Source organism: Amblyomma americanum, chromosome 4, assembly GCF_052857255.1.
Source record: "Amblyomma americanum isolate KBUSLIRL-KWMA chromosome 4, ASM5285725v1, whole genome shotgun sequence".
In the NCBI taxonomy this organism is placed as follows: domain Eukaryota; kingdom Metazoa; phylum Arthropoda; class Arachnida; order Ixodida; family Ixodidae; genus Amblyomma; species Amblyomma americanum.
The window spans coordinates 83,796,592-83,823,358 of record NC_135500.1 but is presented as its reverse complement, the minus strand read 5'-3'; the positions used below and the strand labels follow the sequence as shown (position 1 = coordinate 83,823,358).

Here is a 26,767-nt window from a genome sequence, read left to right as displayed (position 1 = left end):
TATTATTGGTGAGAATAAAATCTTTGATTGTTTGACCCTAGAGTCGCAGCGCTCGCTTCCCCAAAAAGGGGAGTTAGCGTTAATATCCCCAACTACCAGATATGGCTCTGGAAGTTCATCGATCAGTTCTTGTAGGTCACGGACTCTTAATGTAAAGTGTAGAGGTATGTATACGGAACAGATTGTTATTGTTTTGTAGCTGACGATGCTGACTGAAACCGCCTCAAGTTTTGTATTGAGCTTTATTTCTTCAGCAGGGACGGAGCTTTAAACGCCAATCGCAACGCCTCCCGAGAGTCAATCCGCCTGCTCTCGATCGCGTCTTAAAGTTTTATAATGTTTTAGGATATGCACATGTTGTGGACCAAGGTTGGCCTCCAGAAGACATAAAACTCTGTGTAACATGGACACTAAAATATGTGTTATGTCACTGTAATTCCGCATAAGTCCTCTGCAATCCCATTGACTTAAAAAAGCCATTTTTATGTTTTTGAGCGGAAATGAAAGGGGATTTTCTTATGTGTTGGGCCCGGTATGAGGGGCCTGTCTTTTTTGCGCTCAAAAGAGCTGTTCCGCTGCTGCAAAGCGGGCGGACTGGGAGTTTATATCCATCGCCTCGCCAGAGGTGCTGGAGTATCGCGCTGCCGCGATTCTGCTAGTTTGAGGCTTCTCCCGACGGGACGAGGTCCTGCGGGATGCCGACCCATGGACCGGCGCTCCCTGCTTAGGCAATGACAGGGCAGCTTTCGCTGACCGTGCCTGGGGCGTGGATGGCCCTGCCATAGGCTCGGTGGAAGTGGCCTCGGCAGGTGCCGGAGTGCTGTGTGGTGCTACACCCCCGCGCACCACATCAGCGCAGCTTGGTTTTGCTGTGAAGGGGAATGTGTTTTGAACCGTACAACGCCTTCTCGCTTCTTTAAATCAAATTTTTTCCTTTGTCTTTATGGTGATTATCTCCTTTTCTTTCTTCCAGGACGGACACGCTCTGGAGTATGCAGCATGGTCTCCTTCACAGTTTGCGCATCCATCAGACTGGTGATCATTCGAAGAACACTTTGCGCAAGTTTTGCGACCGCGGCAACTCTGTGAGCCATGGCCACACCTTTGACAATTGAAACCTCTGCGAGGGTTGAGTATGTATGGTCTCACATTGACTTTCAAATGTCCTAGGTCGATTGTGTCGGGCAGTGTGCTGGTGTTGAACGTGAGGATCAAGTGCTTTGTGTCTATTTCCTTGTTTTCCTTTCGGATTTTGATTCGGCGGACATCTATGACGTCTTGGTCGGTGAAGCCTTCGAGCATTTCTTTTTCGGTGATGTGAACAAAATCATTTTCAGATATTACGCCTCGGACAGCGTTAAGTGATCGATGAGAAGTCACGGAGACAGAGATTTCCGCTATGGACGTTACGTTGGACCGCTTAGAGTGTTGGACATTGTTGCACAGTTCGAGAAATAAATCACCGCTGGCGATTTCTGAGAGCTTATAGCCGATGCCTACGGTTTCTGTCAACCATTTTGACACCAGGAAGGGGTATATTATTCTTGCCTGCTTATCTTGTTCTTCACAGCTGATCACTTGATATCTGGGAAAAGTTACTTTTATTTTTTTAAAGAAGTCAACTACCTCGTTCCGCCCTCTTTTGAGAGAACGATCTGGTTTTGAAAGTAGCGGAGCCATAAAAAAATTTTGTTTTTCGGTCATGGTGCCAGCCACCCACCACGGAGTCCAACAAGGGGACGGGAGTGGAACTTGCAAGAAAGTCCTGCCCACGCCAAATATACACCTCAACTCTAACCCGATCTGACGACGAAACCCAGGGTAGTTCGCCACACAAGGTTAACCCAAGCCGCCTATGAAATATGTAAGAAAAAACGAGAACAGGGGAGAAGACAGGAGAATTATGGGAAAGAAGATAGGAAAGTAAAAGATAGAGAAGAGGACAGGAAAAGGCAACTGCCGATTTCCCCCTGTCGGCTCAGGCCGGAGGTGCCGTCTACAGGAAGCTGGGGCGGAAGTGGTGTGTTGCCTCCGCAGAGGGGCTTTAAATGTCCAAAAGATCGGCATCGGCTCAAGCACCAGGATCCCCTTTTCCCCGGACACGGCGATGCCACGCACGGCTAGGCGCGGGTGCTCTGTGATGCACTCCGTGGTGATGCACTTTCCACCACCATCCCCCTGTGGGGATGTCCCTGAGGATGCTCGGGAACCCGTTGTGTCGCCACTCACCAATGCCTGCAAGCTGCAAACGCCCCCCCCCCCTTCCCCCACACGGGGCCTCTTCGAAACGACTGTGGCGTAACAGAGCTACCAAGGAAACATGCTTCTCCATCATATAATCCATAAAGGGAGTGCTGATACACGTGCTTGTTTTCTTTCTGATGAAGAAAGCTTCCAGGTTTCTCTGGTGGTTTTGTCATGATGCGGGTTTAGTAGAATGGCGCCTTCTAATTTTAGGCTATAATCCTTTTATTTTCACACAGCGCAATGTTTTGACACGTCTGACGAAACTTTTCGTGTTCTTTCAGGGGGATATTCAAACACCGCGCGATCTGTCCACCGAATACCTTCTGACATGTGAGCGTAATCCTACCGCACAACCTACCGCACACACTCCACTAATCTTGATCTGTGCCACGCCGAGCATTTAGAGGGTGGCACGTCTTTTCCTCTCGTAGACAGGTTCTCTCGTCATTGCAAAGAGGCGCTGTAGCTTCAAGGGTGCCCAGTATAACACGTTAATGCTGAATCTGCGGCCAACATTCCTAACATTATTCGCCATGCATTGCACATAGGGAATAGCCACTGTTTTTTTTCGGTTTTCCGTTCCTCCACCTTCAGCATTCGTGGTTCGGTGACCCTTGACCCTGGAAATTAATATCTCACAAGATCTTGTTACGTTAGAGAAATGTATAAAAAACAGACATTTGCCGAAACATGGCCTTAGGAACTGCGTAAGGGATTAGTTGCTTGCCCATCAAGGTTAGCACACATGGGTATGCGCGCTCGCGGGCGACCGGCGAGAGCAGACGAGTAAGAACGAAACCAGGAGGCAGTCGTCAGCGCGGCTACGCCTGGGAGCATGCGACGCCTTTGTTAACGCGCAGACCCCGTGTTTTCTGTCTAACTTGGTCTTCCACGCGGAACTCGTGCGGTTTCTGACAACGGCGAGGCGAGAAATGTTTTTTGCCCAACAGCATTTCAAGCAGTTTACGCTGACTATGGCGGTCGGTGTTGCCGGCTCTTCTGGCGCTGTTCATGGCGCTCCTGCTGTTACTGACAGTACCAAGGTGACAAACGTTAAGTTTTTGCGATACCATATTAGCAGTTTCGCTGAGCACGCCAACCGCCGCAATATGGAACAGTTGTGAGAGGCACGCATACCTGCTCACCATGGCGCGGGCACACCGGTCGCTAAGCAGGTAGCGGTTAGCTTCGCATGGTTGCGCCTCGAGTTTTACGGGGGCGCAAATAATTTTTATAGCCCCGAACAATCCACAACTTCTTTCAACTAATATTTATTGACAAGCTTAAAATGTGTTCAACATGAAAAAAAAAGAGCAAACGAGCGTTGTTGCGTTGTTAGTACGGGAGCGTAATTTTAAAGACTGCCGGGAAGAAAGATAACGCCTGTAAACCTCAAGAACTTGAAACTTGTGCGCCGAAGACTCAGTCGTCTGCTCTAGCGAAAACTCGCATTGCACCCGCGCAGGGAAAACGAGAGAGTGCGCTTTTCAAAACGACCGGGAAAAATGTAAACTCGTAGGACTTCCTAAAAGCTTGAAAACCAGGAGCTGGTGCGCCTATAATTATCTTCTACGCTTCCGAAGACATACAAACGGCACCCGCGCATTTGTACTCACTGCTCTGACACACTGTGAGCGACTGGTTGGTAGCCCGTGTTGTAGCCTTCACGGTGTCAAATATTTGTCGATCAGAACGCACACTTGGCTGTGGAATGGGACTTACAGCTTTTAGGGAGCGGAGGAGAACGGAGAAATATGCTTGTAAATCATCGAGCTATTTCTCAGTCGTGTGTATGTGTATATGAGCATCAATGTTAGGCTCATGAGGCTCGGAAAAGCGTACCGACCCTGTTCGTAATTTCATTTCTTCGCCGATTTCACACGTTTCGCCTGTTTACAAAGTTTCGCTGTAAGGTGCATCAGAATGACACCAACTCGTGGGTTTACATTTTTCAGTTGACGGTGCCCGGTGGGAGCGACAACCGCTGCTAGGAGCCGTGTTGCCTAACAGTGGACGGAAAAGAAGCGCGGAACGAGCTTAGCGTTATGGCAAACGGCGACGCCAACTGTGTCGATTTATTTTTACGTTGATATGGAGCAAACAAATTGTAGTGCACTGCAGTCTGCTGCATTGAAGCAATGCGGAACCATTTTCGTTTGAATGTAAGCCTCTTTGCAGGTCATCGTAGTCACTTATCACGTGACCGTTGGGTTACGTCGGCAACTTTTTGCGAGTCATTGTTGTCACCTGCCCTTTGCATGATGTCAGCAACTTTTCTTTGCAAGTTATCCTTCTCTAACCTCAGTGCACATCGCGAACACACTTCACCGTCGAACATGCCACACGGCGTTCACTTAGTGTCCCGCTAGCACACTTTAACCAATGACCCTTCATTGCGTATGCGTTACGTACCTGCACGGCAGACACTAAGCCTGGGTTCATGTCGCAATGCCGGTGACTTTTTTTCTTCGAGTGGTTATTTTCATGCGGACACGCTCTGCTGACAGGTTCTGTACACGCAACTCATGAGACAAGAAATGCTTTCACATTAATAAATGTGCATTTCACAAAGCCCCTCGTCTCATTTCTGGATTGCCACTGTTTGACGAAGGCCGTGGCGCAGCTGCGTTGATGGCCGCACAAGAGCGCCCTGAATGTAGTTTTTCATTTTTCAGGACCGAAAATAAACAGATAACCGGAAATAATGCGCCATGAGGGCGCGGCGGGCCGCAGCGCATGCTAGTAATCAGACTGGTTTAGTTTATGGTTCATTGGGTTTTAGCGTCCCAAAGTGACTCAGATTATGGGGGACGCCAGAGTGGAGGGGTGCGGAAAATTTCGACCACCTGGGGTACTTTCACCTTCACTGACATCACACAGTACACGGGCCCCCAGAATGTCGCCTCCATCGAAATTCGACCGCCGCGGCCGGGATCGGACCCGCGTCTTTCGGGCCAGCAGCGGAGCGCCATAACCACTCAACCACCGCGGCGGCTCGAGAGTATTCAGACTGCGCGCTCCTGAAACCGGAAGTTTCGCACCCAGCCGCTTGGTGCACTACAGTCAACTGGGTCGCTGGGGCGTATGGGAGTGTCCGCTCTTTATGAATCCCAAAATTCTCTCTCGCAGCGGGCGGCACGATTCCTGCGTGAGCGCTGATGGGGCGCAGTCACGCATTCAGCGGCCAGCACGAGCCACCAGGAGGCACACGGACGGCTCCCTACGAGGATGAAGAGCGAAGGTGGAAGTGGCATCTGCAAATGTGGCATAGCTGTTTGGCATGAGTGGCTGCTGAGCGAGCAGTGAGGCTTCCATGTATGCACTGTTTCTAGCTCTTACCGTTGCCGCTTCGTCCCATTCGCGTATTTTGTTTTCAATTCTTTTGGACTGCCCTCGCTGCTCTTTGTATTTTACCCCTGCCGCCCGCAGATGTAGCGCCTGTCTTCTTGTAACCTTACCCTTCCGCTGTCGGGAGCGCCGACCGCAGACTTGGCTCCGCCGTTATGTTCCACGATGTGCTCTTTCGAAAGCGTTGTTTTGGTCCTGAATGAACCACTTACAATAAAACAGCGCAAAGACTAACACGGAGAAGTAAGGAAAGATCACAGCGCTTTGTGGTGTTTCCTTACTTGTCCGTGTTTGTCTTTCCACTGCGTTATTATAAGCATGATTAACCAGCATGCCCAGCAAGTGGCGATAAGCGGAATGAAACGCTATCTTTTATGCTGACTGTGGGTGTGCCACTCGTAGGAAAAAGCGATGGCTGGCGCAACCCGTTCTGTAGAAGACGAGACGTTCAGAACATAAGCGCGAGATCAAGAAACGGACGTTCGTTTTTGAATGCCATTTCCGAAGGGAACCTTTGACGCATAGCGTTTTCCCTGAAAACTTTCAGCACGAAAGCGGCGCGCCTTTCTTGAGCTCCCTTTTCAACTGTTACAAGATAGCCGGCTACGCTCCTTTAAATCTTTAAAGCAAGGCGTACAAGGTTTTCGCTTATCGCCTCATCTACTCACCCGAGAAAAACTTACTGAGGAGGGGGCTACACTAGAACCGATGCAAATCGCCCCCTTTTTGATAGAGTAATTTTTTCTGCGCCACTCCGCAGTGGTCGAACACAGGAATAATCAAAAGTATCTCTAGGAAGGCTTCTACTGAAATGTCGCTGCGATCTTTGCAATATACAGCATCGTATTTTTTGCGTGATGCAATCCTTCACGGCTGTCAAGAGCTGGTCTTGTCGACGAAAGGAAAAGAAGTGTACTCGTTTAAATGCTCGGCTCGAGGCAGATCAAGATTAGTGAAGTGTATGATCAGCCGTGTATGAGATTGTTCACATGTCAGAAGGTACACATTGGACAGGCCAGGCGGTGTTTGCACATCTGCCTGAAAGAGCACGAATATGCATCATGAGACGTCTAAAAACTGCGCTTAGTGTGAAAAGGGTCATAAGCAGAAATTTGAAGTAAACGTTGTACTATACCGCCATCGTGAGAAATGGGCGCGGGACTGAGTACGCTTTCCTCACCAGAAAGAAAACAGACACATATAGTACACACTCAATCACACAGCATAATACAGAGACATGTTTCCTTGTTCGCTCCTGATTTGTTACCGCAGCGGTGGCCTAGTGATTTGAGCATCCGCCTCGCATGCGGGAGGTGCTGGCTTCGATCCCCAGTGCCGCCGAGTACCCAACGGTGATACAATGGGTACCAGCTTTCCCCTGGTCTGGTGCTCGGCTTCTGTAGGGTGAAATTCTTGGGGAATGGGTCTTTGACCCCACCTTGAGCAAAGAAAACTACCTTTCGCCATGGCGCTTTTTGGCCAAAGCTGCCCTTGCCTCATGAAAAAATTATACATCATCGATTGGTCGCAGACAGGTCGTTTCAAAGAGCTTTATGGTTGAATCCATAGTTACCTGCCTAACGATTGCTGGACGTGGACGGTATGCTGATGTAGTATACCTTTTCTTGTATGTATGCATGTCCCCTCGTGTGATTCTGCCGGCCTCCCCCTTCGCTGATGGAAATAAATAAATCAGTGATATGGGTTGATACCTGCTGAATAAAATTTTAGTTGTGAGTTAGCACCCTGTGTTGTGTACTTCTCATTCTTCTTACTGCGGCATTGTTCGCGCTGTGTTTTCCTTGAAAATGAGTATCATCGAACTAGCCGAATTTTCCATCCTACTGCGGCAAAAGTTCTACTGACTTGCAGTCTGTTCTATGATCAAATGCATTTCTTTCTAACTCAGCATGTTTGGCCTCAATGTAAGCTGTATGCGTGTGCAAGGCTCGTTCGACTTCGTGGCATATCAAGACATTAATCTGACCTACGAATGATTTGCGGTACGTTACTTCATCCGTGGAACACTCGAGGAGACTGTGCTGAGTGGTGGCGTCTGGCACGTTTCCTTGTCAGTGGCGCGGAGGGCAAGAAGCTTCGTCAGCCGACACCATTCGTGGATTGGACGTTGACCTCAGACCAAAGCGTTGGGTTCTTGGGGGCTTCAGAAGGTTCCAGCCTTCCCAAGAACCAGGCAGCGATAGCCAGACAGGGCATCCTTGTGCTAGGAGGTGTCCAGATTATGTAGGAGCACAGAGGTATGTTGAAGCTTGGCCCAATATACTGCTTTGAATGAGTGTTGTCTCCGCCGGAGAAGGTGGCACTGGGCACCCAGGGAAGACCGTCACTGCTGTGTTGTCGAGTGCTTCGATGCTCTCACAAGGTCCATAGGCAGGCCACGCAAATTTAAGAACCTGCGCCCTCTGTCTGTATTCCTCAAGGAGAACAATTTGCACCTTATGGTGTCGCATAAGGAAGGAATTTTTTTTTGTCGGAGAACTCCCGAAGGAAGCATACTGTGAGGTGTGGAAGTGTAAGCTAACGGGGGTGAACAGCGCGAAGGACAGGAACAAGGGAGACACAGCAGTACAGGGACTGCGCAGTCGAAATGCTAACTCGAAACTACTGTCGCTTGCATCTAGTCTAGAGTCTGGAGCCTTGACGTGTTCTGTAGCAAAACACACACACCGAGCATTGCTTTTTGCACAATTGTGACCGAATGCAGCACTTGGCAACACTCAGTGTCCGGATATCTTCAAAAGCCTTAGCTACAGTTGACCCATATCAGTGCCGAACTCAGTCTGTAGTCCAGTAGCTTAACGATTATAAGCCGGGGATGTGTTTGGATTCAGATTTGATGAAAATCTGCATTATGACTTTCCGCATGACAAGTTCTTGACAGCCATGAAGAATTAATTGCATCACGCAAAAGAACGATTAAGTAGATTTCGATGGTCGCAGCGACATTTCAGTAGAAGACTTCCTAGACCTACTTAGTCTACCTGTGTTCGACCTTTCTGGAACGGCAGAGAACCTTATTCTTGCAAAAACGGGTCGTTTGCATCGGTTCACGTTTAGCCCCGATCCACAGTAACAATTTTTCTGGAAGACTGGGAGGCGATAAGTGAAAACCTAAGCGTCCTTACTTTCAAGATTTGGAGGTACATAGACGACTACCTTGCACTGGTTCAAAAAAGAGCGAACGAAAGGCGCGTGGCTGACGTGTTGAAAGTTTCCGAAGAGAACGCTACGAATCTAAGGTTCGCTTCGGAAATGCCAGTCAACGATCAACATTCGTTTCTAGATCTCAGGCTTATATTCAAGGAGGACCAGATATTTTGGGCTCATGCCAGGCTCCAAAAAACCTATATTGAGTTTTTGTTCAGGAAACTCAACATTGTTGAATAACGGCATAGCCCTCTCATGCCTACGGTCCATGCTCCTTGAATCATGTGCCCATTGCATCGCACAAGGGGTTTCTTTGGAGGTGCAGGGACTGACCACGGCACGTGTTCTACAGTCCGCATAACTAGAGCGTGTGAGAAATCAATCACCAGGGTCAAGGACCTCCGAACCGCGAAAGCTGAAGGTAAAAGAAAACAAAACCGAAAGAAAACAGTGACCATCCTTTATATGCATCGTATCGCGCATAATCTACGGAATATTGGCCGCAGATACAATGTTAGCGTGTTATGTTTAGTTTTAGTTTATGCGGGTTTAACGTCCCAAAGCGATTCAGGCTATGAGGGACGCCGTAGTGAAGGGCTCCGCAAATTTCGACCACCTGGGGTTCTTTAACGCGCACTGACATCGCATGGTACACGGACCTCTAGAATTTCGCCTCCATCGAAATTCGACCGCTGTAGCCGGGATCAAACCCGAGTCTTTCGGGCCAGCAGCCGAGCAGCATAACCACTCAGCCACCGCGGTGGCTGTTAGCGTGTTATGCTCGGCACCATTAAAGCTACAGCGCCTGCCTGCAATGAAGGGTGAACCTGTCGAAGACAGTAAAAAAATGTGCCCTCCTCTAAATGATCGGTGCAGCACAGGTCAAGGTTAGTGGAGTGTGTGCGGTCGTTGGTGTATCAGATTCCGTTCACATCTCAGAAGGTATACATTGGGCAAACCGGGCGGTGTTTGATAATCCCCCTGAAAGAGCACTAAAAAGAATCGCCAGACATGTCAAAACAGGGGGGTGAGTGTGAAAAAAAAAGGACTGTAAGCCAAAATTTGAAGAAACAGTTCTACTATACCGGCATCGTGACCGTCGCACATGAAAGATTGTGGTAGCGTTCTTGATAAGAATGAAAACAAGCACGTGTATCAGCACGCCCTGTATCACACTATCAGGCAGAAGCACATTTCCTGGGCTGCTCCTGGTGTGTCACAGGTCGTTTCTAGAGAGCACCAGGGCTGAATATTTAGTTGATCGTCCAATTATGATGGGCATCCGACGTCATTCTTCGTCTTGCGTCCTTGTTCACGTTGCGTTATTTTCTTCAAAATGAAATATGTATTCATTATTGAAGGGCATTCCCCGAATGATAGCGGTGAATGCCTAATAAGCACGGTCTTCAGACAAAACAATGAGGTGTGCATGCGATGGCTGGGAGGCACAATATAGCAGATGTATTGCGAAGTGGTGGTAGTTGAATAACATATTTACGGTAAGAACAACGAGAAAAGCTCTGGAACAAAATGTGGATTGTGAGGTTTTTAGTCTCGAAACGACTCGGGCTAGAGGAACGCAGCAGTGGGGTGGTCTGGAATAATTTAGATCATGTGGGGTTTCTAAACGTGCGCTGAGATCGCACAACCGCTGGGCGTTTTTGTTTTTGCACTTCACCTCCATCAAAATACGGCCACCGCAGCCGAGACTGAGCCCGCGACCTTGGTGACGGAATGCTTGAAATATAATTAGGAATAATAATATGAATGTGACTTAAGCAATATAATAACACACAAAGCACAATATCCATAACTGCTTAATTGAAAAGTTTAACTAATGCAATGGCGAATGTGACTTTAAAAGCTTTTTTTAGACGCTTTCTTTTAGAAACTTTTGTAGCAGAAGAAATTGCAATTTCTACAACCAATTTAATGTTCTTTAGAAGGAAAAAGTTGCACTTTATAGAAGACTTTCCGCGCTTCGTAGCACAATGTTCCCTCTTGCAGCACATAAAAACATTGAGTTGTAGCGAAATTTCCGGTTTTGCATCTAGCAAGTACAGATTTTCACAGTGAACACAGTCAAACAAAAAATCATAAAACGTACGTACAAATATCGCCATCATGTGCTCCTAAAAACAAAAGCCTGTGAGGCACCTATAAAAAAAATGCTGAACACAGTGTATTACTGAGGGCGAAAAATAATTAGGTATATTGTGCAGAAACTCAGAGAATAGTAAATATGAAGCTAAAGCCGGCAGACTGTATTTCTGGCCTTTATTTATTCTAAAGGGGTCGAAGTGGTGCATTGTTGGCGAAAGACAACCAGGAAGTACGGGAAACTAAGCAGAAGCAGCACTTCGGGCTGCAACGCGAGCTGAACCACCCCTCGGAAATTCCCCGAAAACTCCTGGAGAGCAGTGCGACTACAGGAATCCCACCCAAACGCTAATTACATTGCTTTCACTGCACTGTAGCTTTCATACTTTCGTGCAATATTCTATATAACAAGGTTGTTTTAGTTTTTTTCGCCTTGTTAATCAGTTTGTGTCGTTTGCATCACATGCAGCGATCATATTGAATTGAATTGGTTTATTTCTGAACATTTATACAAAGCATACCTGCAACAACATCTGGATCCCTAGCTAATAGCTAGTTGGGTTCCAAGCAAAACATATCAAGTGAAACTAAGTGCAGTCATCAGAACCAACTATTTACATTACACATGATGAAGGCTCTTGCATCAAAATAGAAATGTTCATTAGGTTTGTTTCTGTATCATAATTAACTGGTTGTGTTGCTGCTTGTTTATTTGTAATTTATTTAGTATTAATTTATTGAGAGTCCCGTTAGTCTCCTGACTCTCTGACCCTCGCCGGTGTACTCATGTTTTTGTACCCATCCCTCATGTAATCAGTGAATTCTTATTTGAAGAAAGTCTTATTTCAAATGCTGCTCTTTCGGCGGGATGTAGCGTAGTCACAAGGATCTGCCGCACTGTTCCGCCGTGCTCAGCCGCACAATGGAATCACAAATTAATTTTACCGCATTTGAGTTACAACCACTGTATTTGTTTCCGCAGCAATACTTTCTTCTCACCACACAACAACGAAGGACGGATCTAAGGCTTTAGCTTTCGCAGTTAGTTAAACCTACGCATGATAATTCCAGCTGTGCGTTAATGATTTAAGAACAACGCTGGACAGCTTTGGTTTCACAAACCTTCAGAAAATTTCGCGTGCTTACGCGCAGCATAGATTTCAGTGCTAGTGCTGATGTAGTCCGATCCCTGACGTGATGCGAGCGCACGCGAGCCTCCGCGCCAAAACGAAACTATACAGGGTTTTTGACGTTTGTGTACAAATAACGGTGCTGATGATGATACTAGACCTAAAGCGCTTTTAGTATGAATAGCGCGGCGTTTAAAAAGGTTTGCGCCGGTGCAGACGACGCCTGTCTGGCTGGTTTTGATAACGCAGCCCGGCAATTCTGCGCAGTGTTTTATAAGGCACCGGTGCAGGCGACGCGCCGGCATTCGCTCAAATAGAAAGTGTTCTGGAACTAAGTCGCAGTGTTACCGGAACAAAAAAACTACGATCTAATCAAAGAGAGACCATTTTCACTTTAAACAAGCTTTTGTAAGTTTTAAAACACCTCAACACAAAATAGAAGTGTCGCCATTGCTGGCCGATTTCTCAAGTAAAGCGCGTGCCTCAAAACTTATTTCTGACGGGGATCCCGGAGGCTACACTGCACCACCATTCATTTAAAAACTGAGGCAACCCGTTCTTTACGGTAAGGACATCGCGAGTTCGAACTTGCTAAACATTAATCTAGCGCGACGGAACAAGGACACAGGAAAACCAACAACACAGGACCAGCGTCCATCCTGCAATCTGTGTCTACACGCCTCCTTGTTCCGTCCCGCTGGGTTAATTTTGAGCAACAATGAACTAACTAGCTCAGAACGAAATGACGATTCAATCGAATTTACTGGCGGGAAAAACTATCAGTCCAGTTTTTTGGTTATATATGTGTCCTTTGTAGCTATCTTAACATTTCTCAGGCAGCAAAGAGCTTCAGAATCAATTCTGAGGACAGTAATTTGATGGACTTATCCTCTGTGTCCCGTTAAAAGTAACCAGGCGTTTGCAATTATTTAGAAGCCCTCCATTACGGTGCCCCTTTCTCTCTTTGTTCTCTCACTGTGACCTCCATTCCTTCGCCAACGCAGGCGTTGGGGTGCCCACCGTGTAGTGAAACCATTATTGCGTCTTTTTTTTTCCTTAGAATGATTTTTTCATAATGACGCATTTCATACGCCCGTCAGGTCAGCAGCTTTTCTTTTAGCTTGCTTTCTTGATCTACTTTTCGCTAGTGCTTATATGTTCGGCTTATTCTTATTCGGTTATTCTTAGTGCGACAGCACTTATAGTGGAAATTCCGCGCATTTAGCTTTCTGTCTGTCTGTATGAAGCTGCCCACTGTGTGGCGGGTAACATGCGACGTGTGTGTGTGTGTCTCTCTGTGCGTGTGTAGGGTGAGAAGGTCAAAAATGGTACGATTATCTTGCTTTACATGTTTTTTCGCACAATTGCTTTTGTTCCCTTTAATAAGATTCCACGTACCAGCACTCAGACCGCATGGTTCCTCACGGGCACCGTAAACTTTTAGTTAATAAATGATAGACTGATATATGGTGAGGTCATTGCGCTATCCGAGAATGATGACGTCGTTGAATTATTGGTCTTTTGTTACACTAGAGTGTCCTGATAAGTGGACGCCAAGAAATTCAGTACCGCTTCCCGATACAGCTCTAGCTTGCAGTGAAATATCTCGGACATTGTATCACTTCCTTCCACCAATAAGCTAAAATACCACAGCCGGATATTCCTACAGCTAGAAGCCAGCAGGCGTACACTCACTTGGACGTGAACGCCACTCCCAGCTTTGTCTTGTTATATCTGGCGCCAGCCCGCATGAAGGTCGTGAGGTCCTTGTCATACTGATTATGCGTGCGGTTGCTGAGACTGTTTGCGTAGCTGCCGTACAGCGAGTCGAAGAAGGCGTAGTCGCACAGGCCGTCGGCAGCCATCATCGCGTCCCCATTCGTTCTCTTGCCGTAGGTACAGAGAAGGGTATCCATGCCGTGCTCTCCTGGAAACGTATGCGACATGTCCTTCAACCGATGCACCGCCATCAACGAATGAAACGCGAACAAGACAATTGAACAACGCAGTGCAAAATTAGAAACTCTTACCTGGGAGAACCCCAGTACTAGCGGAGGGTATTTTCACTTCGAAGGCGCGAAGAATTCCCTTAAGAAGTGTTAATCAATGGCACATGTATCTCGTGTCCATGAGTTACGGTGGTGCTTTTGTGTTTGCACTTCAGTTCTCTTGTTCGCGTTTCATTCGTTGATGATAGTGCGTGCGTACACGGAGCCCACTTTAGAATGGGACACTTATTTGTTTTCCAGTCACGACCACAAAACAAGGCCGCGAAGTCTTTTGATGCAAACGCGTGCAGCGACACAATTTGGCCAAGTACATGCATACGTCAGGCATGGCTTGTGCGCGTCAAGCACGTAGTACATTGTAATGCAGTACAAAACTTTTTTTTAGCTGTTCTTCCGAGGATTTCTAGGCATAAGCTTTGGGTGCCAGCGCGGTGACGCGGGTGTAACAATCACTTTAGTCCAATATAGTTTCCATTTTGCCGTGTTGATCTGATCGCATACCAAGCGAATGAAGCACAACAAGACCAGGACGAACACGAAAGGCACACAGGACTGGCTCTGACTCCTGTGCGCCTTTCGCGTTCGTTCTGGTTTCTTCAAGCCACCGCCTCCTACCCTCGCTATTCATTCGTCGAGTGTGCGTAAACAGAGCATATTATTATAACAAAAAAATGGAGCGGACGCTTAAGCTCCGCATAAGGGCATAGCGCGAGAGGTTTAATCGGTTAATGCAAATATATGCAGAATCATTGTCTGCTCAGCATTCACAGATCCCTCGTACGGCGCAGTGGCGCAGCAGGCAACCAATGCGCCAGTGCCCTGCGATGGCAGCTGCTATCAGCGTTGGGGCTTGTGCGACACAGTTTGCTCTTCCCGAGCAACCTCTCGCGACCAATCTTAAATTCGGCTGTCGTGGTCTCCACGCTCCCAGAATCCTTCGAGGCCTTTCCCAGCTTCGTCAAAAATGAAAGAATGCAGGACATTCAAATCAAGACCATGAAAGGAAGACGCTTTGAAATCAAGGTGGTTGGACTTGAAGACGCGCTATTGACGACCTGCCACAAAGAATAATTCAACAAAACGACATGAATTGCGAAGAAGAGGACCTCGAGATGAAAACGTCGTGGAACGGCCGTGGTGAGAGGACAGTCATTCTTAGAGTTACCAAGAAGGGGTACATGGAGTTGAAAGGGAAAACCAACCTGAACATCGGTTGGACGTCGATGGTCCATCGCGCGTCGTCACCGGCAATGGCCGGCGATGGCGGAGATCCAGCCAAATCAGGCCCTCCCGAATCCGGAGCGCGTGAGCGCCGCACAGGCGGGCGACGGGACTCCGGAGGCTCGGGCCTGGACTCAAGCGTACATACTAGGTGCGCAAGGTTACACCACCCGCGCTCTTGGTCCCCCGGCAAAGGCCGGGGCACCCGGGAGGCGAAATCTACGCACCTTTCTGCTGCCCGAGTCGGTGGCGGTCTCCCCGCTCATTTCCCGCTCGCGCCTCTCGCCGAAACAACGCCCCCAGGTGTCACTGGCAGTGACCCACTGGGGACGCGAGGTCGAAGCGGGAAGAAAAGGAAGGGAGGGTTATTTGCCGTGCTTCTTCAAAAGAGCTTCCCTCGGAAGGGAGGACAACCATAGCGGCTGCCTGCATACCGCTTGCGGACACCCCGCAGGGAGTCCCTCCAACAAGCAAAACGGCAGCAGCGAGCGCGCACTCCGATCGCTCAAGAAGCCCAATCCCCTCATCGTTTAAGGGTGAAAGGTTACCGAATTGCGTTTTCATAAGACGGTTGTGAAGGAATATCTCGCTTCAAAGTCAAAGGTTTTGCTTTTCATTCCGGCCTCACTGTAGGTCTTTTTTTTTTTTTTGCTAACAAAAAGCCTCTTCAGAATACTGTACCAACTGACCAACCATTAAGCCTTTCTTCAAAACCTGAAGAAACTGCAACTGCGTAGTGTGCAGCGTGGACGACCTTAGAATACTACCATGAGCCAACTGCCTGCTAGCTTAAGGACAAGCGGTTGTCTTGCCTTCGCATCACATGCCCTGCCCAAGCCCATTTCTTCCTCTTGATTTCGACTAGGATGCCATTAACACGCGTTTGTTCCCTCACCCACTCTGCCCGCTTCCGGTCTCTTATAGGGCCATGACAGCCTATTTTCACGCATACCCTGCTTATCGCATTTAATTCTCAGCTTGTTAAATAAAAATTTCCCCAAATTTCAGTTGATTCCGTGCGGTAAATATTTTTAAAACGAATTTTTTCCGTTTCTTCTGCAAACTGCTTGCTGGTCTGGCAACCTCTGATCGCGGACGTCAGAGGGTCATACCAGCCCCGCGTCGTCTGCTGCGCGCTGTTGAGGTGCTTGCATGCACACCGTAGACAGCGGTTGCTTGAAAAGTTCTTTTTTTTTAGCTTATCGAAGTAAAATGCATTTTCAGTGTCTTCTTTCCGGAAGCCGTCAGCTTAGCACACGAGCTGAGTGATCCTTGGGAAAGCGGACTTCCTCGTGACACCCCTTTTCTGATTGTTGAGGAAACAGAAATCAACGGACCCCTGCTTTATTATTTACGCTCATAAACATGTTATTTTTATGTTATGAGTGTGGCTTCTTTTCAGCAGTCAAGTGCACCCGTATGGGAAAAGCGGCACGTACCGTGCATACCTTCGCCGATGTGCGCCGTGAAAGCCGCGGCGTTTAGTAGCTGGCTACAAATTTCTTGTCCGCTATTCATCGGCTCAAATTATCACAAGGTGGCGCTAGAGTAACCTTGAGGCACGAAAGGAGCAGAGAAAAGTGCCGAATGAGACGACTTCCCCGCTGCATGTGTGCATCTGTAAGTCGAACATACATTCCCTTCGGCTCGTAGAACCCTTCTGCAGGAACCAAGCTACTTGCAAAACCCTACGCGACTCGAATGCTTTCCCTGCCCGCACCGATGAATAGTCGCCGCCGTCTAAATGAGTGCTTAAAAATAATAGTAGATCATTTAGCGTTTACTGTGCGTGCGCATTGTGGCCCAGGAATGCGACGATTACGACAACTGCATGCAGCCCCGCGCTGATGTTGTTTACAATAGATCTGCGCAAACAGTACTGCTCGTTTGCGTGGCATAAAACGCAAGGTGGGCTCTCCTTATCTTAAATATTACGTAGTATTGCTCACAGATTGTAGTTTTACTCATTTACGCACTATGATAACACTGCAATAAGCGCCGCCGATGCTATATCGCCTGCTTGGGAAACGCTTCGCGTAGGACCGGCGATTCCCGCTAATTGTATCTGCTTCCTCTTATGTCATCAGTATTTGATTTTAAAGCGCTTTAGCTAAAAATACGTTCGGACATTTTTCGAATTAATGAAAGCAATCATATTTGTTGTCCACAGTCGACGCCGACGGCTGCTGCCGGCTGCCTTCAGCACATGCTGTGCAGACCGGGTACACATATCGGCACTTCCTTCTTATTGTACTCGCGCCCTGCGATTTAGGCAGTCGTCGCTTTGAGGGCACTCTGGCCAAAACTACGCTCGACAGCTATTTTCAGGCGCTAAAACTTGCGAATTCGCTCTCCGCAATCGCCGAAATCGCACACCCGAATCCTGCGTACTCGCTATTCCTCGTCACGAAAGGCGCCGGCGGTCCACCGTCGGCCGAAATTCAAGCATCTAGCAAGAGTTCCCCACTGATTAGTAAGACAGTGTGAAGATATGAAATGCAGCCGCTTGTTTCGCTTCTTTCGATACGGGTAAGGTACACAAGCGCAGTTTTTCGGGCCGCCTATTCACCGGGCGTGAAGATTTCGTTCGGCCGCACAAGCCCAGGCGACGGCGGCGAGCGGCACCGTCGTGCGGCGTTTTCTGCCCCTGTCGCTTGTCTCGTCGATAGGTTCTGTGCGCAGGCACCGAATGAAAGCACATCTTCACTGGTGCACGCACATCGCGTATGTCGCCGTGGCTAGCATCAGGTACAATAAGTTTTAAAATTTTTAAGTTTATGGAATGTCATACCAACTAGTCCCCCACCACACTCTGCCAGTTCCCACTAAGTTCACTCTTTACACTACTGCGATACGGGGTCCTTGGTCGTGCTGGCGTCGTCGTCGGTCTAGCTTGACAAACCAGTGCGTCAGCGATGGCATTTGCATACCGACCAGCCAACCGACCGCCGTCCCATCGGCCTAGTGTGACCGGACCCTACCTGTACCGAAGAATAACTGCGTTCCTATTATCAACGCTTTTGCGGCACCAGTCACTCATATATGGGAGACGACTGCTACTTCGATCGCCCGCGGAAGTAGAGGGGACACGAGACCTCGCTGCGCACATTGCAGCAACGAGAGCAGACGACGTTGTTCCGTGTATGCCCTGGTGACGTCACGATAGCATTCAGTATGGCGGTCGCTGCCGGTGGGGAGGACTTTCCCGTTCTCAATTTAGATCGAATTTTTTTTTTAATATAGAGCGCGTCCAGGGCAGCCAAATTTCGGAAAATGAATCTTAAGCCCTTGTATTCGTTACTGAAGCACAAAACTGCAATATGAAGAACGACCATGTCATGGCCCCTTTAACGTTACAACGTTACACCTGCCATTTTTTCTCTCCAAGGCTCTGCTGTGTTGTCCTTAACTGACGCTGAACCCTTTTCGTTAGCCTTTACGTTTCTGCCCCGTAGGTTAGTTCCGGTGGGATACAGCTGTTGTACATTTTTCTCTTGGGGGATATTGGTAAACTGCCACTTTTGATCTGAGAGAACTTGCCGTATGCGCTCCACCCCATTCTTATCCTTCTAGTTAGTTCCCTCTTATAATCCGGAACAGCTGTCACTACCAGCCCTAAGTAGACGTATTCCCTTTACACTGTATTCCTAAGTAGTTGTAGCGTAAACCACTTATAGGGACACTGAGGAGAAACTGAAGTTGGCTTGTATCGATAGAATACCAGCTTCTGATCACAAAAACACCATCTTACAGAAAACAAGGCTCTTTTAAGGTAGAAAATAGCAAGAACCAATATACAGGTATCGCCGCCACAGGCCAATCTCGCAAGTGCAAGCGTGAAGACGTCATAGGACAAGAGACGCCACCTTGGAGGAATTTTCCTTACTCCACGTACCACGAATCTCAGAGGCTGACAAAGGAAGGTTGCGCGGTTCAATATTGAAGTAAGTTGTGTTTTAAAACCGATAGTGGACTTTAATCACACAAGGAAGGTAGACAAAAGACATCCTGAATGTTGGAATCAAAGAAAACCGATGCTTGGCGGCGCCACAGGCGGCCAGGAGAGTTACGATTTGTTATGGCGCTTCGCGTCTATAAGCTTTGCGTGCCCCGTGGTTTTGTTTTTGACGCGCTTCGATTTACAAGCGCCGAACGGCAGAGGAACTCCAAGTGCCGCTTCAAGTGCTAGTTAACCTTTGAAGGAGCCTGTTAAGGCTTGTCAGATGATCGCCACGGTCGATGAAAAACTATGATGGCCAGGATATTAAGAAAAAGTTCTGATGGCCTAGCTCTGTTAGACCAGGATATACGTAGCGAAAGCGCGGAGATTTCTGCATCGGAAGAGTGCATTCACTAGATGCGCCTTTATTGATGGTTATACCTTGAGTCGCCGTGGCGGAGTGGTATCGTCTCTGCCTCAAACGCCACAGGCCCTGGTTCGATTGCGAGCATCTCTGCACAGGATTTTTTTTTATTCAGTGAGTGGGCGGGGATTTCAGTGGCTCCCATAGATGCCGCCACCGAATACGTTGGTTAGAGGTTAAGCGCAGGCTCTGTTAAGGCGCGTTTATGCTCCGGCGTAACGCGCGCGCGCGCGCTGCACGGCGACTGCCGTGCAGCGTCGCCGGCGACGTCACGTCGGCCGAAGCGAGGAGACCCTCTATACTCCACTTCGACTGCGCTTGACCGCCGAAGCGTTCGGCGGCTTCGGCGCACTCTAACCGCACTGGCGGAGACTTAAGGCCCGTTCATATTCCGACGTAACGCGCGCGCGGTACGGCGACGTCACGTCGGCGAAAGCGAGACCCTCTATATTCCAACTGCGCTTGACCGCCGACGCGTTCGGCGGCCTCGGCGCAATCTGACCGCGCTGGCGGAGACTTGGAGCATGTCTATTTCGTGCCGTGCGCCAGCCGCCGCCAGGATCGGCAAGACCGGTTCCGCGTGCTCCTCGGGGCGGCGCTGCTTCGCAAACCTACGAGAGATGGCGCGTCGAACGTTCTGCACAGTCTGCGCATGCGCTACTCCTGGCGCAGCCGCTGAGCCGCGTCGGAGCAGCCGGACTGTAGGAGGGCCGAATTCGCGCCTGGCGTGGTGTCGCCAACCTGACGTGACTGACCACCGCCGGCGCTCGCCCGCGCGCCGAGGAAGTCGGAGTATAAACGCGCCTTTAGAGCATGTCTCTATTTCGCGCCGAGTGCGCCAGCCGCCGCCGGCTCGGCCAGACTGATTCGGCTCCGCGGCGAAGTGTGCGTTGTGACGTAATTCAATAGCTTCGGCAGTGAAGCGGAGCTGTTCTTTTCGAGCTCTCGGCTAATTTAATCCATTCACAGAACACGCCTCGACGCCGCCTGCTGCACCGTGCAACCGCGTCGTTCAGGGATCCCAATCCGTTGTCCTCAAAGCCCCGGCCAGCCTCCGATGGGCGCAACGTGCCGACCTTGACCTGGCCCCTCGCTACTCCCGGCACTGGGGTTATGATATTTAGTTTGCAGTGGCTGCTCACTGAGTAAGGGGGAAACGACTCGCCGGCGCCTAACCTAACCATGCTCCATCAAAAGCATCGCACACTCTGTGGGGCTGAGGTCGCTGAAATGCAGGCCGGAGTTTTTGCGAGAACTTCGTCGTCGGTTTCGGGAACGGGATCCATCGTGACGCTGGCAAGACGCCGGTGCAACCGTAAACAGAGCGACGGTAGCGACCCCAATAGATACCTTCAACATACGGCGGCAGCCGCTTTCATTTCGGCAGCTGCTAGACCGCACCACTAGGACCAGAAATCACGGAGTCTGCGTTTACGTCACGTTTCACGTCACTCCATCCTATGGCATCATTAGAGTTCTCCGTGACATCATAAGAGCTCTCGAGTTTGAATCGGAGCGGCGGGGAAAACTTTTTCAACTTCGAATCCAAATTTCTTTGAAATAAATGCATCTTTCGCTCCCGGACAAGCGGCAACAAAGCCATGAAATGCCGAACTATCAGATTTCGTTAACAAAAAAAAAATTGATAGAGTTCTCCTTAGTGTCCATTTAATTTGAATGTACGCAAGGGACCGTTATAGAAGGGTTCGTTATGACAAACATGACGGAAGCCAAGAGCCACTTAAGCCAATGAGCAAAGGGATTTTTTTATTTGGGGTTGTTCATAAATTGGAGACAAAAGAAAATTTATTAAAGGTAATCGATCAGAAAGCAGAAGAAAAACAACTACATGCCACGGGTGGGATACGAACTCACGAACTGAGGTACGGCGGCGGCTGTCAGATCTGCTTTCGGGGGTATTTATGTGTAGTGTAACCTAACCTTGAGGGTGTTCGCCAGCGCCACGCACGTCCATAGTGGCGGACGTAGTACGTCCTGTACTACCGTGACTGCCACGTAGGAACGTGATCGAGCATGGAGGGCGGAAGCTCTAGGAGAACCCCGTGATGCTACCTACAGCATAAAAACTGGCAGAATCAAGGCACCGGTTAGCTATTGAGCATGCAAGGGAAGGTGAACGAGGTGCTCGTTATGACATACATGACGGAAGAAAACAGTCACTGAATCAGAGGAGCATAGTAATGTTTTTGTTTTTCCTGATTTGTTTTGTTCATCAATCTGAAATTAAAAGTAAATATTTTAAATACAGTCGATTAGAAAGCAGAATAAAAACCACATGCCGCCGGTGGGATACGAACCCACTACCTCTGAATTTCTTGTCCGCTGCTCTACAACTGAGCTACGGCGACGGCAGTGCAATCTGCATTAGGGGTATGTAAGGCCGCTGTAGCGAGCGCGAGTAGATAGATGCGAGCGCGCGCACCGAAAGAATTATTATTATTATTATTATTATTATTATTATTATTATTATTATTATTATTATTATTATTATTATTATTATTAAATAAATCTGGGCATTCCCGAAGGCGCGCGCCGCTGCAAGCGCATCCCAGCACGCGGGCCAGGACCTCCTCCCCTCGCGACCTTGGCGAAGGGGGGCGAGCCGCGCGGCGCGGACAGATGTTCGACAGAATTCTACCGCTTTCGAGAAGCGGCGCGGACAGATGTTCGAGAGAATTCTACCGCTCCGCAGAAGACATGGGGGAGGGAGACTTAGCTTAACGTGCGCTGCGACACCTTCCCTCTCTCCCTCGCCCGTTTGTGGAACTTTCGAACTAGGTTATTTAAGAGCGCAATGCATCATGATGTGCGGTTTTTAAAGCGAAAGCTTTACTGGCCTAGCGGCGCCGATTTCGCCGTGGGCTGCAGTTTGACCCCTGGCTAAGAGGAGCGATGCGCTGGCCTAGTCAGCGCGATCTTGCCCATGCTTGAGTGCGAGGCCAGGCCGTCTTCTCTGAGCGTCGCGCGCGAGCGGGAGGTTTCGAGCCGTCGTCGGAAAGCGCCGTCTGGCCACCCCGCGGGTATCGCCCGGCGAGCTGCTTCACTGCAGAGGGTCCGGAATGGCAAGCGCGCGAAGCTAGCGTCAGAGACTGGGGAAGAGCGAGTCGCGCCGCGCCGCGCCTTTCCTCAAAATACAGTTTTCAATTCCTTCTTTCTTCCTTTCTTTCCCTTACGGTGAGGTTCGGGTGCCCACCGAGATATGGGAGACAGTTACTGTGCCATTTCCTTGCCTCGAAAACCAAACAAAAAGAAAGAAAGAAAGCTGGCGCGCCAGGGCGCGCGAGCACAGACGCCATGGGGGAGAACGCCATGGAGCCTGCGCGCAGTACTATCGGATACAGGCTGAGTCTGATCATCCAGCCGACAAACCTCGATACTGCGTTCCAAAAGTGGAGACAGCAGCCAACTACTTCACCGACCATTGGGCAGTATTCGTTGCAATAAAGGAGCAAAAATAACGAGTGATACTGCACAGCTCAACGACCGTGTCTCTCTGTCAGCAATACTCTTGCAACTGTGATTATCCAAGCTTAACCACAGAATAATTAAAAGGCTTAGCCACAGATAAGCCAGAGCCATTTTTTTGTCAGGCTTCGTCAGGTTAAAGATGGGCTCGTTATGACTCAGGTAACCATCTTACAGTTGACATGATTCGTGCGTAATTTTAATAGATTTGCTTGTTAACTATTATATTAAGGCGCTTGGTTGCAATTGGACATTTGTAGCAGGCCGTTGGTAACAGCCATATCTCTTTTTAGAATTTTCATAACGCGATTGCCTTCTGCGCTGGCGTTAAACAGATTTCGTGTCGAGCCATGGCGGACCTGCTACGTGACCTTCTTTGCCCCGCCCGCACTGCGGCGCTGGCCATTGCTCGCTGGCGACACGACGTTTGACCGTCCGTTGACCCCACAAAAACAGGAGGCCTGCTGGTGAAAGTGCCTGCGGAGATTTTACCACGCTCTTCGGGGGAGAATGGCATTCCCTGTGACTGGTTCCCCGCAAGAAGGGACCGACGATGGACAGACGACAGGGAAAGAGGGGAACGGTGTATTCAAGTAATTAACTGTGTCCTACGGGACCCTCAGGAGAGAGGTTGCCGCAGTTGTGGCCCGCGATGCCACACGAAACACCTGTGTGCCGCTTGCAAGACGGTGGCACCTCGGTAGGAAGTAGCAAAGGACATGTGATTTCTCCTCGCCCATTCCCACGAGTGCCTCCGCTTGCTACATGCTGCGCAATTGGCCACCTTGGAGAAATGTGTCTCCTGTTGCATCGGCCACCGTCAGGTGATGGGGCGGACCAAAGGGGATTTAAGGAGCGTGCCGAGTGAGAACGGATGCTCTGGGCCCTGGCGACAAGGCTGATCCAGTGAGTCGATGCATGAAGTCTTGAGTTTTGACCATTTGCTCTTTCTTAATTATGTAAATAAGTTTCTTCAAAGTGCCAGTAATCCAGCTTGTTTTCGTTTTCTCAAACTTTAAGTTCCAACTTTCCTCAGTCCGAAGGCCCGGACATGCTACCCAACGGAGTCCGGGTTCGAGGTAGCCTCTGCCCCGCGACAACGAGCAAAGGAAGCGCGCTTTTCGAAATGAGCCTGCGGCCGACAGAAATTCATGGGTTCCGAGCCGAGGGTAATCGCGTTATCGAAATTCTAAACAGCGATATAGCTATCACGAACAGCCGGCTAAACATCTCTAATAAAATAATTTCACAAAAAGCACTGCGCGTGCGCGCTTTACTCGAAGCACCCAAGCGCCACCTTGGTTGTAGTCCTCGGCGTCGTCTGCAGGGCAGCCCACTTCACTTGGCGCTTGATTGGCATTAGACCCGTTAGCAGCAGCTTTCCGCCATGTCATTTAGTGTGTTCAGCTAAAGGAAACAGAGGCGCGACCACAAAATTTCGAGGGGTGCAGTGTTAATCGCAGCAGGTGCAGTGCTGAAAGGGTGCGCAGTTGCTGCATGGAGTGGAGACACTGGGCTCGTTACCCAAGGCTTCCTGTTAAAATGTTGCAGGTGAGGATGACAACGTGCTTGACCGTCACTTTTGCTCATTTTGGCAGCAGAACATTTCTACGCACAGCGATGCAGGCGTTTGAGCGCTTTCAGATAGTCTTTACATTCTTGACATCTCATTTTGCGGTGTTAATTTCCGCGCTGTTCGTCTATGCATGCACTACTCAAGTCCCAGAATGTTTGTAGTCGTTATTTCTTTCGCCACGCTCCTTGCCTAGGTATGACTATGCTGTTGTTGTTGTTGTTTTGCACATATAAACATACAAATAGATTCCCGGAGTGCTCGGTCGTCTACCACCACGAAAGCTGATCAGTATGATCTATGCAGTTCTTAACAGAATTGTGACTTCAGGGTAAAATGAGAAAAGGAGGAGTATATCGGGGAGGTTTTTACTGTTCCACATTAGGGTAGAATAGATTTTATACTTCTGACCAATCAGTTGACTTCTGAGCGGATTTTTGTAACTGTGACTTCTTTTTGATTTAGGATAATATATTCAATGCTGCCAGGCAGACTCCCGTGCAATTAACTCGCTCTGTTTTCTCAACAAGGTTCTGAGCGTGCTACCCTATGAGTAAACACTAGGTATCCGTCTTTTTTTTTTCTTTAGGGGGGGGGGGATATTAAGTGTGACTGGGTGGTACTCCGGCGTAAATGTCATGTAGAAGAACGGCACGGCACAATGGACGAGTTGGTAATCCATGACAAGCTTTTTTCAACAGCGCTAGAAAGCGGAACACAGGACAAAAAGCGGCAAACACGGCGTCGATTTTTTTTGTGTGTGTGTCAAAACCTCGATCTTCAGCGCCGCGTTTGGCACTTATTCTGTGTCCTGCTGCCCAGCACTGTTAAAAAAGGTCGTTATAAATGGCATTTCGCTTAAATGGAATATTAGATATTGTCAAAGACCGATGTACAACAAAATATCAGAAAGAGTTCCCCGTTTCCACGGTATTATAGATAGTGTAGCGAACCATGACAGCCGCGCCTGATGCCGCATAGGCAGATTACTGACGGAGCGCCGATGAAGACAAAGCGCCGATGAACGACGAAGTGTCGCCGCGCTGCACGAGATCGCTTGGTGTTTGGACTGGCCGTCGGCGCTGCCCGCCGTCCTGCTCGCCGTTTTGTGTCGCCCGCCGTGAGCTCTTTCACCTGACCTATTTGTCCACAAATCCCCTTTCAGTAGCCATGCTTTCTCAATGCATGAAATAGAGAAAGCATTATCGCTACTATGGAACTTGACGTATAGAGAACAAATACGCGCATCAACGCACACGCATTACGGACTTCTGCCTATGTCAATAAAGCTTCGAACAGTTCTCCCCCGGCAACCTTACACCGGACAGAAATCATTGTAAATACGGCTCGACGACGAAGAACGACGATGCATCCGATAGCCTCCTTGTTGGCAGTTTAAGGGATTTCCTTAAATCTGCATAGCAAATAAATTGCTTTTCCGAGCTTCAGATCTAAGGATTCTTCATTTGTCAATGCGCGATTATTAAGAAAGAAGAGCCGGCTAAATATGCTGAGCAGGGCTGCTTCAGCTGACTGCAATGACCAGCTTAATTCTGCGCTCTAGTCTGGGGACCTTTTCTTCTTGTCGAGAATACGAAAAATTGGTCCTGTGCTTCGCGTAGCTGTCGGAGCACATGACGGCCCTCAGGTGAACGCACTTGTAGCACAAATACAGCACTCATGCAAATAAACATTCGTGTGGTGAGGAAACAGGACTGCTTTTCGAGCGTACGCCATGCAACGCACCGACGCCTTCGCCGGTCGGGGTACCACAACTCCCATAATGCATCGTGGCGGCGGTGGCGTCGCGCAACTGCTAGTGACATCGGTTTATTACAGCCGACAGCCTAAACACAGTAGTTAAGAAGTTAACTGGCGAAAGTCGAAGACGTTCTTCGATCTACTGTCGCCTCAGCTCTGTTTGTTTACCTAATTTTGCCTAAATTACCTAGTTTTATCTGAATGTATTCGAGGATGGCAGCATCTTCAAGGTGCTACTGTTCCTATGGGAAGAGTACGGCTGCTCCGGAGACGGCAAGCCTAAAGGGACCACGCCAATCTAAGGAGGCTGGCTCGGAAGAGGCGGCGATGGCGTCCCAGGCTGTGGAGCGACCAGAACAT

The 26,767-nt window shown here is 49.0% G+C and overlaps 1 protein-coding gene across 1 annotated transcript in view; it reads right to left on the bottom strand.

The window, feature by feature from the left end:
- Positions 1-26,767, bottom strand: part of LOC144128104 (uncharacterized) — a 111,600-nt gene that overhangs the window by 74,560 nt on the left and 10,273 nt on the right. Inside the window, exon 3 of the mRNA XM_077661185.1 lies at positions 13,689-13,920. Coding sequence (XP_077517311.1) covers positions 13,689-13,920 — 232 coding nt within the window. The remainder of the gene's footprint in view (positions 1-13,688; positions 13,921-26,767) is intronic.